This window comes from Fundulus heteroclitus, chromosome 21 (genome assembly GCF_011125445.2).
Source record: "Fundulus heteroclitus isolate FHET01 chromosome 21, MU-UCD_Fhet_4.1, whole genome shotgun sequence".
NCBI lineage: Eukaryota > Metazoa > Chordata > Actinopteri > Cyprinodontiformes > Fundulidae > Fundulus > Fundulus heteroclitus.
This window is the reverse complement of record NC_046381.1, coordinates 17,514,155-17,535,004: the sequence shown is the minus strand read 5'-3', so window position 1 is coordinate 17,535,004 and position 20,850 is coordinate 17,514,155. Positions and strand designations below refer to the sequence as shown.

The window sequence follows — 20,850 nt, the reverse complement described above, 5'->3', positions numbered from 1 at the left end:
TGCAGGTTTGATTGAGCGTTTGTCACATGCTAAGACCATGACATCCGCTCCAAGGCGGAGGACAATGTTTCCCCAAAAAAATCGTTTTTTTCCCAAAAGCTTGTACCATCTTTGCCTGGTCCACGTCTTTTCCAGCATTAGGTGATGCTAGCGCTACATACAGATTAGAGATGCATCGAGAAATGTCTTTTTTTTCCCTAATCAGTGAAAACACCAAACCCAACTATAACCAGACGGTGTTAACCACAGTGATCGGTGTGGAAGTCGGCATTGCTGACGGAAGAAAGTGTAAATTTAAAAAGGAAGCACAGAGATGTAATAAGCTGCTCAAAAGGAAACAGCTGTTTCCACGACATGTCGAGACATGTTGACAGTTCACTGACGCTCAGAGACTTAAGGAGAAGGCAGAATGGAGTTCAGCAACACTGCCGTTTTAAAAATCAAGCCTTTCTTTACTTCGTCTGTCATGGAACAGGCCGCATTTATGAATGACGGCAGCCTTTTGGACATTCTTTGAGAACAGCAGGCAGATTGGCGTTTCAATGATGCTAGCTGTGCTCTTTTCTAATAGCATGCTAAAGATGATTTAATCTTCAGCACCGTAGTAGCTTTTTATAATATTAGGAATACCTTGTAGGACCATGCCCTCTGGTCCTAAAAGAAATACTGATAACCTCTTATAGAAGGAAGGCTAGGAAAACCAAACCTATGCTGTCCTTACACTTTAGTATTTTAGCTCTTAGAGATAAATAAGAATCTGCTTTAAAAAAAAAAAAAAAAAAAAAAAAAAACTGTCTCAGCTCCAAGCTTCATAAAAGCCACGGTTCCGATGTCGGCAGAACAATTCTTCTCGATGCATCTCTAAGAGTATTTTGGGCCCGGATTTCATGAGATTGCTTAGCTGTAGAATGATTGAGGTTTTCATGCAGGCTGATGCAGCTGTGCGACTTGTTAACCTCCGACACCAAGCCGTTTCCTCCCTGTCCCACACCTCCGCCCCGGTGGATCACCCAGTTCGAGCCCGACAGTCTAACCCGGGGCTCACACTGAATGCGGTGCGGGTTGCGGTCCTGATCCAGTTCCGGTCTGCAGCTAACCCCGACTCACACTTCTAGGGAAACGGCGGCTAGCTGCGGCTGCAGGAATGTCGCTGGGCGAGAACAGACGTTCATGTGGTCCTTTCTGTTGCCATACCTGATAAATTATAAAAAAAATAAATAAAAAAAATAGCCACGGTTTTCACTTTTTATCCGTGCGCTTAAATATCTCATTTCATCCTCCAAAGCCGCTCAGTTTCCGTTTTCTTCCAAATTTGTGAGGGGATTTTATTCTGAAATTCACCGGAACTTTATCCCGTCTAGCGCCCGACGTTTCCTGTTTGGCTGGTGAAATTCAGGAGTTTGATCAGGGGACCGCTGCGGCGTCCGGCCAAACTTCCTTCTTAAGGAATATTTTTGCAGCGCTGCACGACCTCGGTAACCGGACCCGCAACCGCATGCAACTGATGTGAGTGGACACATTGATTTTTAATTATTTGGCTTCCTTGCGGCACCGGCTCTGCACCGTTTTCGTTGTGAGCCCGGGGTCAACGCCTTTTCTACATGCATGCGGAGATTTAGCACGATTCCCAATGCATAATGTAAATTTTCATGTATTTTTAGATTACTTATTTTAGTCCATACATTTAGTTGATGCCTTTTCTAGAAAAAAAAAAGCATATCATAATCCAGCATTAGAAGTACCGTTAGCCTTGAAAGATGCATAATGACAAAATGCAGCCATACCATTTAAAGCCAATTCTCAGACCCAGCTGTTGAAAGCATCCCATTGGCTGACAGAACTTGGACATCTTCTGCTATACAGCTTTCTACATGCGACTTAGTACTTTGGTTAGCTTTATAACTTTTTACCAACACACTTATCCGTGTTTGTACGCCAGCACCATTCTGAAGAACGGACGTACACAATCAGCCCTTACAATATCTGAAATACAAAGTTTCACTGCACAAAGCCTGATGCTGCAATTTGATCATGCCTCAACAAAAAAAAAAAAATAATTTCAACATGTAGAAAACTGATAGGCAAAAGATGTGCAAAACTAGTCAGTCTGCAGAGATGAAGCAGTTGTAGCAAACTTTTTTTCTTGTTTCTGTAATGTACAGCTTAGTTAATGCAACAAGTTTTCAGTTCAGAGAAATCTTATTTTTCCCCACAGGCCCGACTTTACTGCAGATAATTAACGATGTTCTATTATATTAGCACAGCTGGATGGTAAACATAACCACACGTCACAACGGCCAAATGTTTGCACTTCATCGTTTCCAACTAAGCTAACTTTTTCACCTCAGCCATTTGTTCAGGCTTTGCAATGGATAAACGTATTACTGGATGCAGAACCTTCAAGACCAGCAAATAAAAGCTCTACAGAACACAACGGAATGGACAATGACAGGGTCGCTGAAACACGAATCGAGAGCTAGCAGAACCAGTCGTCTCAAACTGTGGTTGTCTGTAAACCTTGGTTAAAAACAAAAATCTTAACTGAACACAAAAGTGCAAACTGCTCCCACGGCCCTGTCGGTGTCCTCAGTAGTGCTTCTCCTGCAGGTAATCTTTCATCTTGTTGGGTAAGGGCAGTTTCTGGATGAGGTCTATCCGCGTGTATTGCCTAATGACAAAGCGGCAAAGATACTGCAGGGAGCGCACTTGCATAAACCGGGATACTGGGTTGGTTAGTCTGACGGGGTAGGTCGCAGACCCTGGGAGGCGAGACCTGGAATAACAAAACGCTCCGTTCTCAGAGTCCTTGATGGAGTGCTCGATTAAATCGACGATCGACGTGTGGCCCTCGACGTCGGGCTGCTCGTAGAAGCTGAAGCGCCCGTTGGAGTGTTCGATGCGTGTGTGGAGAGTCTTGCTTTGCGACCTGAAGCTCAGGCTCAGCAGGTACCTGTCATCCGAGCTGTCTCGGACCAGGAACGACCCGTCAGCCAAGTTGACCAGCTTCTCCTCCGCCTCCCACCGCGTGATGGGACCCCAGTACCAGCCCTGCCTCGCCAGCTTCTTAAGCTCCTCGGTCAGGCTGGTCACCACCATGGGCCCGCTGTTCTGGACCGAGTCGTACACCCGACTGACTCCAGGAGCTGAATTCGGGTCAAAGTTGAGGTGATGTCTTACCCTCTCCGCTACCTGGCTGTCTGTGGAGCTGAAGCTGGAAAAAGTCCTAGGGATGTGTCCGTTGTTTGACATGGGTGGCAGAAGTGGGCTGAGGGGAGGCGGCACTTCCGCCCGAGAGCTTTGGAGCACCATGCCAGCAGAACCTAAAAGAATACTACTAACCGAGGTTTCCATGAACAGGTCTGGAGGCAACCCATTAACCAGTTCGTGCTCCTCGTGTCCCGGCTCCGCGTGGAGCGACCTTTTGTCTGCCTCCGTCACTACCTCCATGGGGGTAGAGCTATCTAAGCAGAAGGAGTGGGACCCTTCTGGGTACATTCCATCATCTGAAGGCATCGTGTACTGGATGTAGTCCTGGGGCGTCAGCCCCAGCTCCACAGGCACGTCATTTTCATCGATGTTTAGATGCAGCTCACCGTTTTGTGGTTGTTGGAGATACTTAATGGACGCCGCTTGGTCCTGAAAGAGACCTTCCATCTGGAAGTTGTGAAATTCCTTATGAACGCCGTTCAAGTTGGGACTGGGGCAAGGAGAGTGGACCATGGCCTTGACCTTCACCTCCATCTTGATACATGCCTCGTCAGAGTTGACCGGTCGCAGAGGCCACGGCGAGGGGCTGTAATGGTGACTACGCAGGGATGATGATCTGTGCGGTCTCTGGGCTTTCACCTCGTTGCTGATGGGGACTGAGGAGGAGGAAAAGGTGTCGTCGTCATCCACTGAACACAAAGCCGAGGAGCCGCCCTTCGCTTTCGCCTTTTGTTTGGCCGACAGTCTCCTCTTTAGCGACCCCATCAGGCCCTCGCTCTTGGACCGGCCTTTATTTTGGCCTCCCTTCTCGTCCTCACAGCCAAGATCGCACCCTGAAAGGTCTTTGGTGTAGCAGCCTCCGAAAAGAGAGTCGTCCTTAGAAAACTCTGTTGTCACCGAGGGCTGCTGGAGCATGACAAAGTCACCCTCCTCTTTGCCCTTTATGTTGAGGGACTTGCGGATCGTCTTAAGGCTTATCTTCTTCATCCTGACAGGCCCTCCGATGCGGGGGGCATGGGACGGCTCTCCTGATTTCCAGATGAAAGCGCTATCCACAATGTCCTTCCATCAGGCCACATGAAACAAGTCATCCATTCAGTGGATCCAAAAATCCCTGAAGACAGAAAAGGACACCTTTACTCACTTTGATAATAATAGGTCATAGAATAACTCATTTTCTACTTCATTTTATAAGTTTCAACGTTGGGAAATACCAGAGCCTAAAATTCAGTTTTCAAAACGGGGACGTGGGGGGGGGAATACCTATGAGTAGGACTGGACAATAATTCAATAACGATATATATCGATCATTGATGTGTGGTTCAATAGGGGGAAAAAAAAGTCAATAAAAAGTTCAATAGAAGAAAAGTTTTCCTTCCTTTTAAATTCAAGCTTATGTAAATTCATACTAGTTATAACACCTTCCCAACTAATCAAACGCAGACGCAGTAAGCTCCTTCACCAAGCTACAAAGAGTTCAGAGACTACCCGTTTTATTTATTTATTTTTTTCAAGACCTACAGTTTTGGTAAAATATTGGTTAAATAAAGGGTTGTGTTCTTTATTTAAAAACAGGTCATTAAACAACAACATAAAATGGCCAGAGCAACACTTAAAATATCGGTTAAGAATGTTTTGATATTTATAAATATTGATATATATGATTTCCATTTTATCAATATGCTTTTTTTCTATAATGTCCAGCCCTACCTGTGAGCCTGAAAAAACGTCTTACACTGTCCTACTCATACCTCAGATTAATATGCAGCTTTAGTTTCTTGTCACTTTCTCCCTTCCTAGTTGTCATCTTAGGTGGCTCTCTTGTCTCCTCTGTTCCCCTCTATTCACTTCTTTCCCTTAACAACACAGGAGTCAAAGGAAGAAATTAATTTATTAATTTCAGACAATCCTTTCTCATTAATGTGACTACCAAAGCCTGATGTCTCTGTGTTAAGCGTTTTAAAAGCGGGACACTCCATGTCTTTCATGAATTTAACCAGATGCTTTGGCCAATAAGTTTCCTGCAATAAAGGAGGCAGTTTTTAGAAGCGCCTTCGTTTCCTCTTCACGTTGCAACTGTGCACTTTCAATAGCATTAGCCATCACATTTTATGCTGAATCCGCCTCTTGTTCTCACTGCTGCTGTGTGAGAAACACCGTCTGAGTGGCGGTTAAAAGTGGACGTTTTATAACATCGGCTAGTAAAACGCACAGCAACGTACGTTTTACATTTTGGGAATCGGTTATACAACGTGCGAAACCCGCAACCCCGCTCTGAATTTCAGGTCCTGGGAAATACGATGGGAAAGTTCACAAAACACAGGGTTGGAGCTCTCGCATGATCTCTCTGAGGTCTCAGGCAAACTTTTAGATGGTTCATTTCAAAACTAAGTGAAACCAAGTTTCAGAATATTTTTTTTCTCCATATCTTTTCAACTATTGACAACCACCTCTATGCAGCTGCACAACAGAAATGTTTTATAAGAACGTATTTATTGTTTGCAAACCTAATATTACAAGGGATGCATTCACCGCATTTAGCTGGGATGCATTCATGTGCCGCATCAGACAAATCTGACCAATTAGACAAAGGCCTGATCATAGCTAGATTAAAGTGGGTAAAATGCTAAATTGTAAACATAGTGAGCATTATGATGGCAATATGGAAGTAAAAGGAGAAAAATATGGTATTTTCCATCTTAAGTCCCATTGCTTGTTCTTCTACAAATACAGAGCTTTAGTGTCTAGTAGTTTGGTGTGGGGGACCTCACCTATGAAAAAACTTTTATAAGTTAATACAATTAATGACTGCAACCCTAGAATCTGAATTTCTGCCCCTGCTGCATGGACATTTTGTCATTACTGTTGCATGGAACCCATCTATTAAAGAAGAAACGCAAGTTTGACTACAAAACAATTTAGGAAGCTCCGGAAACGTGAACTGTACAGCCGTGTCATAACTTATTTATCAAAGTGAGGAGACTACAACTTTATCACGACATGTGATAAAACATGTGAACATAAAAGCTGATGAATTAAGTAGATTAAAAGTGTAAAACTGAAAGTGTGTGGAAAGATTCATTTGCAGAAACAATAACCGAATCCGCCCCACTACAAAACGCAAAATAAAACATGCTTTAGCGTTGTAAATAAGTATTTTCCACATGAAACATCTCTCTACCCAAAATGAAAAAAAGGACAACATGAAAGTCAACTCTAGATACAAACAACAGATAAAAGAGTTGGAGATGAAAACAGCAGGTCTTCCACAGTAAGAGGGAAAAAAAAGGTAACCACTGGAAAATGCACAAAGCCACGCTAAAAACATTCTGGATGAGAGCTGCTAAAAGCCTCACACGTCTCCCATCTGAACATTAGTGGATAAACTTCAGACAGAGCAAAATAGGCAAGAGTCGTTTTTTTATCTTACTGTAGCACTTTGCTGGAAGAATGGGCAAAATTTCTGAAACTAGGAATTAAAAACTCCAAACAAAACAAAAGGATATCTTAAAAAAAAGTGTCTTGGATTTCATTGCGATTTGAAATGGTTAAGTATATCCATGACTCGATAAGACAAGGTGGCTGTACTTGATAAAATGCTTTTACCAATTAGCTTAAACTGTGTATCACCGCACTGTATTAATACAAGGATCGACTAGAGTGAAGGCTCCTGTGACGTATGTTGGTCCATGCTTCTGACCACTAGGTGGAGATTGCCGCTATGTTTAGTTTTTGTCCTGCTAGGGTCTCAGAGCAGAAGAAGAACTAATAGACTAACACGTAACAGACTAACAAGTCGGCACTTGGTACGCTTTACAGATATAAAAAAAACAACATTACAGCTCCCACATACGTGGATGTGCTGTGCGCAGACTGTGAGCCACCAGGACTCTCCCTGGACCTTTTACCTTCATAGTCGAGCTATGTTGTCTACATTATCCCATTATCCCAGGGGACAAAGCGGGAGAAGGGATAGTTAAATGTTTAATTAGCTTAGCCGGTTGAGGATGTAGAACAGTTTCTTTTCCAGCAGGCATCCACCGCACATCTGTCAGTGAGCACAGAGAGAGGGACTGTGGTGCTGCGTGTCCTTGTGACCGCTTGCTTGGAGCAGCTCAGGGTATCAAGCTCTGTGTCACATAAAAAAAAACAGCTTAATCTGAAGAGTTCTTGCAGCCGAGGAGTTTATAGTGTGACAGCGAGTACACAGTCATAAAAATAGTAATAGTAATATCATCTTTATTGTCATTGAAACACACATTAACTGAGCTCTCTGCGCGTGCCTGTCAAGGCGGGCTCATAGCAAAAATGAAAAAAATATTTTTTATCAATCTTTGGTAATATAAATGGATTTTTAGGAATTAATATGAGAATGGATTCATAATTGGAAACTCAATTTTCTTAACACACCCCTAAGGCTAATAGCAACTTAGTGAAGATTTTAAAAACACTACAGGTAAGATGAATATATAATAGTAAGTTGACTAAATGGAGCTTTTCGACATACGAGCCATCTCAAACAATTTTTCGCTTTGCCTTGAGATAAAAAATTCAACTAACAAGCCAGCGTTAGACATCTCACCACTAGTGGTTGCAGGGAGCGCCACGGTGACAACAAAGCTACAGGTTTTGCTACAAAGCAGTGACACAGAGGAGGAGGTTATCTCTACAAGAAGGAAACGTTGAGGATGTGAAAGAAACCATCAGACCTAATTCAAAAATAAATGTTAACAATAAATTTGTAACTGCGTGGGTGATGTCGCCATTTGATGACAATTGGCTAACTCGTTTCAGACACGGTCTGAAAGGCAGGATGAAGCATTTTACATTGCTAAAGTTTTAATTAAAAAAAAAAACCTGCAGAGGACAGCGAGAAAAGTGCTGCAGAAAGGACAAAAATCTGTGAATAAGACTTACTTAATGTTAAACGGATTAATGGTATTTCAATATATTTCAAAGGCAAAAGTTGATTTGACATACCAGTCGTTTGAATCACGAGCTCCAACATGAAACAAGTTGAACTTGTAAGTCAAAGCACTAAACATTCTGTTCCAACATCCACAACACCTACCTTGCATCATATTAACAAGGTTCCGGTGCAAATCGAGTGTCATTGTTTTAGCAAAGCCTTTTTTTCCACCAAGATCTGTGAAAATCACTAACTGTATGCTTCTTCCAACATTCAGAGCTGTTTTCGTGAAACGAGATCACAATCCAGCTAAATCTACCACATGAAGCGCTGAAACAGAGCTGCTTGATCATCAAAACAGCTGCAATCCGATTACTCACCATGATCTGCAGGAAAATGGTGACTCAGTTGGATGGGTCAAATTCCACCTCCTTCCACTTACTGTTAAAATAAGAAAAAGCAAGTTGATAGGGAAAGGTCTGCCGATATAACTTAGAAATAACGATACTGTTAAGGAACACCGAAACACGAAAACGTTTTGCAAAACACTGAAATTAGCCAGGTATGCCCTGACCTGGAAAGGCCTACGGACACAAGAGCATGCTTGGAGGTTAGCCACGCTGGTTAGCTTTCCACTTCTATGCTTTAAACTGCAACACCCCGAATCCCTCCACTCGCTGATTAATCTAAGAATATTTCATTTCCACAAAAATAACATATACAACAGAGACGTCCGTTGTTTCATAAATGCTAGGCTGCGTGGAAGCCAACACGAAACTGCTGTTAGCAAGCAGACCTGTGAGAAGCAGATTTTATCCTATTATCTTAAGACGTCTTAACTTGTATAACAAAACATACAACAGCGTCGCTTACCTTGTCGCTTCTGGTTGTGTTATTGTCCAAAGCAATTCATTTATTCGTTGTCGGAATGGTCGGTGAAAACACGTAGGTAAAATAGTTGCTACTTGGCGATTGTTGGCTAACGTTAGCGTAGCGACTGCTACCTAACTACCTAAGTCAGTTAGCTTTGTTAGCGTTTCATGTCGCAAACATCGCCGCCGCCGTCCCTTTAGGTCACTCCTGTGCCAGAACAAAGTAGAAAAACACAAACATGGACGGACTTTGTACTTTTCTTTACACACGGGAATCTGTTGGCAACGGACGACGGCACAATTAGTGAGCCATATTTTAACCTAGGTCGGCTAACTCTTTGTAGCTCACGGCCTCTTCCTTTCTTCCTTTGTTGCCTGTTGAATTATGGGAACAGCGTCGGTGTGTTCACGTGCAGCGAATCAAACAGCAGCAGCAAGTCACCACATCCTTCAGGCAAGCGTAGTGGGGGGAGCGCTCACCCTACAATAACAAGAACAACGACAATAATAATAATAATAATAATAATAATAATAATAATAATAATAATAATAATAATAATAATAATAATAATAATAATAATAAATAATAATAATAATTAGTATTATTGTTATTAATTCATGTTAGAGCTTTTTTTTTCTTTAGGTGGGTTGAAGAGAAAATGAATGTTGAATAAACGTATAGGCAACGTATAGGCAATCCAAATAGTGACTGTAATCTCTCTTTTACTAAAGTAGCCAAATTGGTTTTCTCCTGAGGTCTATTAACAAATAAAACTGCTAAATGTATCTGTGCTTTTACAGTTCTGTGCGAAATTTCCAAATGACCACCACTCCGTGGCATTTATTCAGTTGGTACTAGTGTTATCCATCCATCCATTGTCTTCCGCTTATCAGGGGTCGGGTCACGGGGGCAACAGCTTCAGTAGGGAGGCCCAGACGTCCCTCTCCCCAGCCACTTGGGCCAGCTCCTCAGGAGGAATCCCAAGGCGTTCCCAGGCCAGCCGAGAGACATAGTCCCTCCAGCGTGTCCTGGGTCTCCCTCTGGGCCTCCTCCCGGTGGGACGTGCCCGGAACACCTCACCAGGGAGGCGTCCAGGAGGCATCCTTACCAGATGCCCGAGCCACCTCAACTGGCTCCTCTCGACGTGGAGGAGCAGTGGCTCAACTCTGAGTCCTCCCCGGATGACTGAGCTCCTCACCCTTTCTCTAAGGGAGAGCCCAGACACACTACGGAGAAAACAAATTTCGGCCGCTTGTATCCGGGATCTCGTTCTTTCGGTCACGACCCAAAGCTCATGACCATAGATGAGGGTAGGAACGTAGATTGACCGGTAAGTCGAGAGCTTCGCCTTTTGGCTCAGCTCTCTCTTCACCACAACGGATTCGTACAGCACCCGCTTCCCAGCAGACGCTGCACCAATCCGCCTGTCGATCTCCCGCTCCATCTTCCCCTCATTCGTGAACAAGACCCCAAGATACTTAAACTCCTCCACTAGGGGCAGCACATCCTCCCCAACCCGGAGAAGGCACTCTACCCTTTTCCGGTTCAAGACCATGGTCTCGGATTTGGAGGCACTGATTTTCATCCCGGCCGCTTCGCACTCAGCTGCGAACTGCTCCAGTGAGAGCTGTAGATCACGCCCTGATGAAGCCAATAGGACCACGTCATCCGCGAATAGCAGAGACGCAATCCTAAGGCCACCAAAACGGATCCCTTCAACACCTTGGCTGCGCCTAGAAATTCTGTCCATAAAAGTTATGAACAGAATCGGTGACAAAGGGCAACCTTGGCGAAGTCCAACTCTCACCGGAAACGAGTCCGACTTACTACCGGCAATGCGGACCAGACTCTGACACCAGTCATACAGAGACCTGACAGCCCTTATTGGGCCTGGTACTCCATACTCCCGGAGTACCCCCCATAGGATCCCTCGAGGGACACGGTTGAATGCCTTCCCCAAATCCACAAAGCACATGTAGACTGGTTGGGCAAACTCCCATGCCACCTCCAGGATCCTGCTGAGGGTGTAAAGCTGATCCAGTGTTCCACGGCCAGGACGAAAACCACACTGCTCTTCCTGAATCCAAGATTTGACTATCCGACGGACCTTCCTTTCCAGAACCCCGGAATAGACCTTACCAGGGAGGCTTAAGGGTGTGATTCCTCTGTAGTTGGAACACACTCCGGTCCCCCTTTTTAAATAGGGGGACCACCACCCCAGTCTGCCAATCCAGGGGAACTGCCCCCGATGTCCACGCGATATTGCAGAGCCGCATTAACCAATACAGCCCCACAACATCCAGAGCCTTAAGGTACTCAGGGCGAATCTCATCTCTGAACTCTTCCCAGTGTTAAAAAAGAAAAAAGATAAACTCTGAGGATCAGAGATCCCCTTTAAACATGAAAAACCAACACTAAATAGAGTGTGTGACCTCAAGTTTTATCTTTCTAACACTTAAAGTGCTGCCTTGATTCATCTCCCAGGCGGCTGTACGCTCATTCCAAACTTGAGGCAGGTGAACAAAAAGAATTCAGATATTGGCATCATTAGGTGACATGTTTGGGTCGTTCAATGATCCAAAGACTGAACCCAACGGAGTGTAGGCACAGTGACTAATTTGATCTAAACAGCCCTGTTTGCAGCCTTAATGCATGTATTTCTTGTTTGGACAATAACATATAAGCCTGATACTTCCAATCCATGTTTTGAACTGAATATGCTTTTTGATGAGTAGTGAAACCTCCTGAACTATATGAGAGAATATTCTACAGACACAGAAAGTCCTGTGAATGTTTAATTTTGGTGTCCTTATATGAACCTCTAAAAACATTTTGTGTAAAAATTATAGGTTTAACATAGGCAATACTGGCATTACATAGGTGAAACGTTTCACCAAACAGGTTGATATTACATAGCATGTAACGCTGTGAAAACTTTCTTGCCACAAATCTGTGTTAGAAGAGTTTACATTACCTAGCAGACTTTGAAAGTGATTGCATTGTAGGTATGCATAAAACCATGAGTTCATACCGTGTAATTATCCACCATGTGGAGCCTAGTCTTCACAATATGGTAAAGTGTTTGACCTTACGAACCGGTTGTTCCAGCATCAGGCTATCTTCTGGGTACCCTAGAAGAGTATGCTATATAAATTAATCATTTGTGTTATTTTAATAAATTCAGAACAAGAAACATAAAAAATATGTCTTTGTGGCAAATTGTGGGTAACAAAATGGCCAAAAAAAAGTAAGATGGTGTTTTGCTTGTAGATGCATCACTGATTGATATCTTGAGTTTAGGGGCCTTTTGTATTGAACTGACAACTAAAATAAACACCCAAATAAAAAAGGTCTTCTAAACACTAACACTGACTAAAATGCAACCAATGTCCAAATAGCTCTGAAGATACGTTGCTCAAGGGCATTTACAATATTTCAAAATATGTCTGGCTTCTTGGAAGCTACATATAAAAAGAATATGTCTTTTTAGCAGCATTGTGCATGTTGGGTGACTTAATATGCATAAGCATGACTGAGGCGATCTACTTTCCTTTACACTTTGAGTATATGAAACTTTTAGATTAAACCCTTCACTTTGTTGTATTCCTTGATGGGAACACATGAAGGCAAGCTGGGCTCTGTCCTGTAGATCCATTGTCACTCACAAAGCATGGATAACTTGATTTAATCTAATTTTATTTTAATCTTGGCATGAATCCCAGTGAAGTCTACCAACCCCATGTGGCCAAGCACAGTCTCATCATTAGCAGAAGACACTTCATTTGTCTGCCTAAAATGCACAGCTTGAAACGCAAACAATATTCAGACATTGAGCAAGTTACTCTTCATGTGGGTTTGATCTCATCTTAAAAGTGTCCGCCAATCAGTAATGAAATTGTGGCCGCAGCTTGATAACTTGTTCCCGTGTCTTAGTGTTCTTCCCACTGATGTCACCAGGGGAGCTCCGTACAAAGAAAAACACAGGCACAGCACGGCGTGGAGACAGGCGTACCGGATGAAAGCTTCCCAGAAAAAAATATTTAGGCCCCAACAAGTGTTTATCTGCTGAAACAGAGGCCTCTCCATGTCCTGCATCATCCTGGATCAAGCTATTAATGGACAAGAACCAAGACTGCGTTTTCCTCAGTTGCCCTAAAAGAAGGGAAATATTTTATCAGTGGTGAATGAGAATTTTATTAGCCTGAATCATGCAGCATTGGGTTAATATTAGCCTGGATATTCAAATATGGCAATATAAAAGTGTTAGATAGAAGCTTTATTTTGTCTTTTTATTTTGTTTTACATCCATCCATTTTCCAAACCGCTTTATCCCTCATGGGGTCGCGGGGGTTGCTGGTGCCTATCTCCAGCGTTCATTTTGTTTTACATATTTTCAAGAAATAAATGAAAAATATTCTACATTGATTCTTTTTTTTCTTTTTAACTTTTGTGGTACAAGTGACCATTATTTAAGAGTAAGCTAACAGGAAATGGGGTCGAGTGAAGAGGTGGAGGTAAAGGTCCACAGGCCGAGAGTCGAACTTTGGACAGCCACATCGAGGACTGAGGCCTCTGAACATGACAACCCTATACATATATGTATATATATATATATATATATATATATATATATATATGTATAAATATATATATATATATATAGATAGATAGATAGATAGATAGATAGATAGATAGATAGATAGATAGATAGATAGATAGATAGATAGATAGATAGATAGATAGATAGATAGATAGAAAACAATATAACACCATGACGTGCTTGGGGGATCCTTTTCTTTAACAGGGAAGTTGGATGGAAAAAAGATGGATTGAACTAAATACAGGGTGGAAAACATGTTAGAGGCAAAAGATTTGAGACTGTTTACCTCCAAGCACAACAATGATTCTGAAAAATATCATTAGATATAATGGTTCAGATAAAAGGACATCCCTCTGTTAGAATTTCCCAACCTTGATATTGAGCACGACTTGCTCAGTATCCGTACCAATCTCACCAAACTTGAGTTGTCTTGCAAAGATCTATCTACCACACAGGATAGGGAAGTATTTCCTCATAGGGGCTACATGTACACCTAGTTTTGACCCCATTAGTGGTAAAGAACTTTGAAACCATTTTTTTTGTTTCACATTACTGTGATGCACTACTTTGCATTAGCAAAGTCACATAAAACCCTGTTAAAATAGATTGAATTGTGCGGTTGTATTGTGAGAAAATATGAGGATGTCCAAGGGGTGCAAATATATGCAGCTGAAACAGATAATCTGTCCAAATATTTTGTGCATTTGAACAAAAGGTTTTTGTTACAGCCACTCTCTGAGGGCAAACATCGCTCATGTTGTTGGAACTGCTGTCGTACAGACATGCACATAAACATTTACCCTAGATTTATAGAGATTACAAAACTTGACTTTTTAAGCTCACTTTAAAAAAAGAAGAGGTTTTACTCTTTTTTTTTTTTTTTTAGAAACTTGAATATTACCTTACTGCCAACAGCAACAACATAAATCAGCTCTCTATGCCACATCAGATTTTTGGCTTTGCAGCCTTTGAAACCATTTAGCATAATATCAAATGACTCCAGATAATTTTTTTTCCTTGGGTGCTTCTGCTTTCTTCTCTTTGCAGATTTAAAATATCGAGTTTTTGCTATAGTATAATTTTATGTAAAACTAAGGCATGAAACAGACTGTGGCCCTAATAACAGTCTCTCCTTTCTGAATCCCATTAGATCAAAAGTACAGTGATGATGCCAAAAATGTGTTGAACAGACAGGTTTTTGTGAAACAGAAGTGTGCAGTGAACGCTAAAGCAGAGACAAAAAAATGTCAAAAAGCGTATTTATCCAGGCAATGTCAAGTAATGTGGATGTTTATTTTATGGCTTATTGCCTGCTTGCATGTGATCCTCAAGATTTCATTTTGCAGCTTTTATTTCTCTAAAGCGGGCTTGTGCCTGCAGCCTTTATCCGGGAAGGTCTTTTAAATTTGCATTGACGAGACATCAAGATAGCTCTCTAACTATCTGCAAGCATTTCACACAGCAGCAAAAACTCGAACTCTGAAAGGAAACATTGGTTCCCTAATTAGTGTCACTATTGTTTTAGAAGTGGAATCTGTTTACCGCTGCCGGGCTAATTTGGTCCATATACCGAACATTACATTGTTTTGTTTTTTTTTTTTTCCGTTTTTTTTCCACGCTGTCAAGTGCATGGCAGTCCTTCCCCAACCTGCTTAGTAGCTGCGCTCAGACAGGTTCCTTGCAAAGACTCTAATTACCAGGCCCTATTAGGGTTGATCAAGCTGCCTCCTCTTGATGTGTCGGCAAAGGAAGGGTGGGCTTGTCGAGTGGGGGAGGAAGGAAGTATTGTAGCTATTAGATATAGCACCAAGGACAGAGAGAAGTACAGGATGCTGTGTTTGTACAAGCTAAATTAGACCTGACAAACAAACTTTAGTGTGGTTGATATTTGTTGCTGGAGCGTAGAAAGCGAGTAAATATGCAGCTGTGGGAATAGCCCAGCCTTTCTTATAATGACAGGGTAAACAGATCAAATAGTTTCTAATATCTGTTTAAACTTTTTGGAAAAGAAAAAAAAAACTAGTATTAAGGGCCTAAAATCCACCCTTTTCACCTGAAAATGACCGAGAATTCTGGGTAGTAAGTCAAGTATATACGCAAGGAGTGGGCTGCACCGTTTAATGAGATACTAGCCCATGTGGGGAAGCTCCAAGTGTTTCATCTTAATTTCAAATGAACGCTGCATCAGCCATAAATTATTTGCACAATATGTCTGCGCTTGCTTCAGTTTTGCCGGGGCCTTTGACTTGACTACATGGCTGGTGGGAGGTTTGTCAGAGCGCAGTTGTTGGTGGGGGAGGTGGGTCCGCCTGCCAACCTTCATATCCTCAACGCTCCCAGCCGAGCGGAAGACAGGTACTGCAGGCATGTCGAGCACACATCTTTATTTTTTAAACAAAAAGTTTGTAAAGCGACTCCGTTGATGTTCTTTATCAATCGTGACATTAGTTGTTGAAATCTTTGCGGGTTTTTGTGGGGATGTGGCAAACACATTTTTATTTTTACAACATTCTGTTTGGGAGATTTAATCCATGTCTATCACTTGTGGGGTCGCAAGGGGTGCTGGTGCCCTTCTCCAGCTGTCAATGGACAAGAGGCGGGGTATAGGAGATTTAATTTTCCAAATTTTCCAAACTTTTATAGTTCTAAGGCTTTGGCAGTAATGAACACACTCTTGCTCTTTGGAGAAGTTCTTGTGATGTTTCACTTAAGCAAGGACCAGAAATGCAGACTTGTTAATAATTGTAGGTTTTTAATAATGACATAAAAAAAAGCTTATGGAAAAAAAGCTTATGGATCTCCTCATGGATTGCTTTCCATGAGGAAAGCAATCCATGAGGAGAAACGACGAGAAAGAAAATCTTGCAGAGATATGGACCAACAGGAAGCATGAGGACAAAGGGAGAAATCAGCAATGAGAACTGAAAACCAGGGAGTCTAAATCCAGAGCAATGTTTGGGGAAAAATGAGCCAGAGACAGGTGAATGTAATCAGGAGGAGATGAGGAACAGCTGAAATCAATGAAAACCAATGAGCTGAAGGGGATAGTGCAATAAACTGAAGGTAAATGCATGGAAGGAATCTAACCAACAGTACAAAATGTACAAAGAACCAAGAACATAATCCACAAGACAGTGAACTAAAACAGTAGCAACTGACAAAAATATAAACAGGAAAAAACTGAAACACCCAAAACTCCCAAGAATAATATGCAATAATATTCTTGTACTTCACTTTTACTTGTTCCCATGTTCTAGTGGGTCCCGTGGAGGCTCTGATATAAAAGAACAAAGTAAATATCAAATTATTAAAATGCAAAAATTAATACTGCAGAAAGTGATAGAAACATCTACCATGGACAGTATTTATGCATTAATTTGTCTGCTACTTATTGCCAGCCCTCTCTCCTGGCTTAAGCAGACTTTGAGTTGTTCCCTGTTGTTTTAATTAATGACTCAAATTCAGCATAACCTTCCATTAAAAGCTTGTGTTCTGCTTGGGAGAAAAACTGTGGGCGTTCTTTGGCCATGCTGAACAGCCAATAGCAGCGCTGCTGATCAATGTTTCTACTATCGATACATTTCCCCTTTTAAACAAACACATGAACGCGCAGTTGTCTCAGATAACTCAATCCAGCCATACTAATCGTAAACAACAGGTGTGTTCGAAGAACCCAATTAGCCGGATCATGATTAGTCGGATGAAACCATCTTGGATGTGTCATTTGATCTCGGATGTTTTAAGCAACGTACGAAGAACGGACCCCTTCTTGCTTCAAGGCGACAATACAAACCTTCTTATCTGCTTAACTGACATATTAATTTTTAATAAAACCCTTGTAAACTTTCTGCCATTATTGTTTTCTGCTGGACACCATACACAACTAATGGACATTGGTTGGACGTTACCAAAATAAAAAGGTTAATGCTGTTAGAAATATTATTTAAAGTTAAGTAAATAAAACAATTAAGGGTTAATATTCATTTCTTTTCAATCTTCCTCTTTATGGTTCCCTCTTCTTGTCTTCAATTTCTTAGAAAAGAATTGCAGAGAAAAGGTTAACAATAGTGAAAATTTTATTTTTTACCTTGGCAAGGACAGCATGACCCAAAGATTGAGCATACATAATAGAGAATAAACTCTGTTCTTTTTTGTATTGCTACTTTAGCATTTGTCTCCAAGTCTCTTTTATTTTATTTTTTTCCTATCAGTTTAATTATTTACATGGCTTATTGTAATTATTTATATAATAAAAAACACTTAATTAAGATAGTTGTGCTATGTTTGAGTATACTGCTGCAGACTGAGGAGCAAAAATAATTACATCCACTAAATTTATTTTTGATATTTTTTTTATTAATACATTTAAACAAGAAGAAAAGAACAGATAAAAAAAACAAAGTCCAGAAGGGGTCAACAATCTGAACAGTTTTACAATTACGAAATAAAAAAGAAACATCTTCAACTACCTCCAGCTTCTGCAAAGGTTTTGACGTGGATGCTACATTGTGGTGCTGTGGTTAGAGCAGACAGAATAACTAAAGAAGGGGGCGATTAATATTGCATATGCTCAAACTAAATGAGAATAGATGTAAGGAAAATTTAAAAAAGCGAGAACAAAACAAGCTTTCCATTTAGTGAGACTGAGATAAGATTAGACATAGAGGTGTATAAGAAACCATTCTTTTGAGACATAAAGAATTTTCTCTTAAAAGGGCTTCTTACTTTTTGTCATAAATTCTTATACATGAGACTTGTAAAAATGCTACATCATAAAGCCGCTGCATCATGATCAGATATTAACCCTCCCCACACTTGCTTCCTGAAAAGTTCAAGTGTAGGAAAAGAATTACAATCGTAGCATAGCTCTAAGTTTTTTCTTTGCTAAAAGTATAAGCAGAATTTTCTCTGAATCATTAGATATACCTAATCTTTGCCTGGAGGCCATGTGCTCATTAGAGGCTAACATTATGTTGGGAGTCAAGGAGGACCATCGAATCCATGACCAAAGGGAAGTTGCTGTAATTTTGGAGCCAATGTATAAATCAGAAAATCTTCCTGTGTTTGCTTCATTTCATGTTGTTGGTGGTCTCTGCTCCACACATGGCCTGCACATTATTTTACATGGCAGAACCATCATATGGTAAGCCTTCTGCACAAATGCTAGCAACATATGTTGAGAAGCTTTGCTGCCAGTGATCATCCTCATCTTCAATTTCCTATTTTAAAAGATTTTTTTATTTAACTTTTTTTTTTTTCACTGGCCTGTAATGTTTGTATTATTTGCAATCCACAGTTAAATCCAAAAGTATTCATACCACTGTGAGATTTGACTTCAAAATTTAAAATTTGAAACTGAATTCTAAAATTAACTGGAAGCCAAGAAAGCAGTTAAAGCACTGGGATGATGTGGTTGAGTCTGGAGGTAATGGTTAAAAGATGGGCTGCAGGTTTTTGGACTAGCAAGCGAGGGAGTTCTGGCTTACACTGATATAACATGCTTTTTGCAAAAATCTACTTTTGAGTTGTTAAAGCTTTAATGGCTTTTTCAGATTGTGATGACTGTGAAACAATTTAACTTTGGCCAGGAGTTGAAGCTGGCAATAGCTTACTCGGATAGTAGAATCAATCTTTTTTTTATTTTATTTTTTATTAATTATTATTATATTAAGCCACTGTTCTCACTTTCTACTTGAAAATTGAGACCAAAAATACAAAATCTGAGAATGTCACAGTGAGCGGGCTAGGGGTGGGAAATAAAATACTCTCAGTCTTCTCATTATTCAAGTGTTTTACGCCTGCTTCTCTCCCTTTTTGGAACTGTAGCTTTCTTAACCTTCATTAAAAACAGAATATCTCTTTAGTAACAACATTCCTTAACACACTCCAATTTTACTGATTTAACCGCTTCAAGTTTATGAATAAACACTCTGTGCTTCTGCAAAACTAAACTTTCTCAACATCTCTAATGCAGCTTTGGCAAAGAGCAAGATTTCACACTTTAGCTGAGTTTAACTTGCAAGTAGATTTGCACATCATCAGCATAATACAGAAAATACTAGGTTTGGCTATAACCAGACCCTAGAGCTGGGATCATCAACTTCATTTGTCAGAAATACATTGTGTATGCCAGATGCTTAAGTAAAATAAAATAAAATAACCAATATTATATCTATATATATATATATATAATCATAAGATATATACTATATATATAATATAGATATATCGAATATTATCTATATCTATATTTAATACATATATACTATACATTACCATATATAATATAATATATTATAATATAATACATTATATATAATATATTCTTTTCTAAGAATGGCCGGCAAAGCCATGGACAAAGCTTTATTTTAATGTGGTTATGAAAACAATTGTATTATTCATTAATTTATTCAAATGCTATTATTGGTTCTGGCTTCTAAAACATTATTCTTATCCTGTGATGATTGATAGATAAAAGGGAACTGTTCATTCTTTAAAAATCACACGGTACCCTAAAACTAAATATCAGGAAAATTAAGGGCTGAAATTATAAAAGCAACTAAAAACTTTTATACTTCGACTGTTTTACAAAATTATTTTTCTTATCTAAATAAAATAAAAATACTCCTTGCCAGATACTTAACTGGTACAATTTGGTCTACATTTTAGGCAGGGTTGTGCTTCCAGTGTGCAGATGGTATTGTCAAACAGTGATGCTATATTAATCCTCCACAACCTTTTGGATTTAATTGTAATTCTGTAAAGTAATAAAATCATTAATTAAAACAACACTTCTTGCTGTTTTTTCAGGGAAGGGAGAAATTATGTAAATTTGATAACAGCAAGTCATTATGGTAAATGGCCGGCTGATGACCAAGTCTATTCCCGTTCATTCTAAATCATGAATGGGAAAGATTTACTGGAAAAACTAATACAATTTAAAAAAAAAAATCTGTGGGGAAATATTTCTCCCTAGGTCCTGTAGTTTAGCCACTGGAAAAAAACATACCTTGTTTGATTTTGATCATTTAGAATACTACTGAATATAGTAGACTGGATATAAAGGATAAAGCTGAGACTTTGGCAAAATGCAAAAACACATGCTAGAAATAGTCGCAATAGTCTTGTTCTTTTCTCCCACTCAAGCTCCCAAAGCAGCCTTAGTGTGTATATAGAACATTCACTGTGAGGCTCAAATTAATTATAGGGCCTAAATCCTGGAGGAATTCTTTAAAAGTGTGATTACATTAAAATGACATCA

The 20,850-nt window shown here is 40.4% G+C and overlaps 1 protein-coding gene across 2 annotated transcripts; it reads right to left on the bottom strand.

The window, feature by feature from the left end:
- Positions 1-768: 768 nt before the first annotated feature.
- Positions 769-9,381, bottom strand: LOC105921554 (suppressor of cytokine signaling 6). Of its 2 annotated transcripts, XM_012857350.3 has the most exons (4): positions 8,990-9,381; positions 8,497-8,557; positions 4,959-5,063; positions 769-4,321 (listed from the first exon to the last, which is right to left on the bottom strand). In XM_012857350.3, the coding sequence occupies exon 4, from the start codon at positions 4,192-4,194 to the stop codon at positions 2,587-2,589; it is 1,608 nt and encodes a 535-aa protein (XP_012712804.1). In that variant the 5' UTR covers positions 4,195-4,321; positions 4,959-5,063; positions 8,497-8,557; positions 8,990-9,381; the 3' UTR covers positions 769-2,586. The 2 variants fall into 2 exon arrangements, with proteins under 2 accessions (XP_012712804.1, XP_012712803.1); XM_012857349.3 differs by lacking the exon at positions 4,959-5,063.
- Positions 9,382-20,850: the final 11,469 nt, after the last annotated feature.

Excerpts from the sequence above, each read along its gene's own strand:
- LOC105921554 (XM_012857350.3), bottom strand. The coding sequence starts at position 4,194 with ATGAAGAAGATAAGCCTTAAGACGATCCGCAAGTCCCTCAACATAAAG.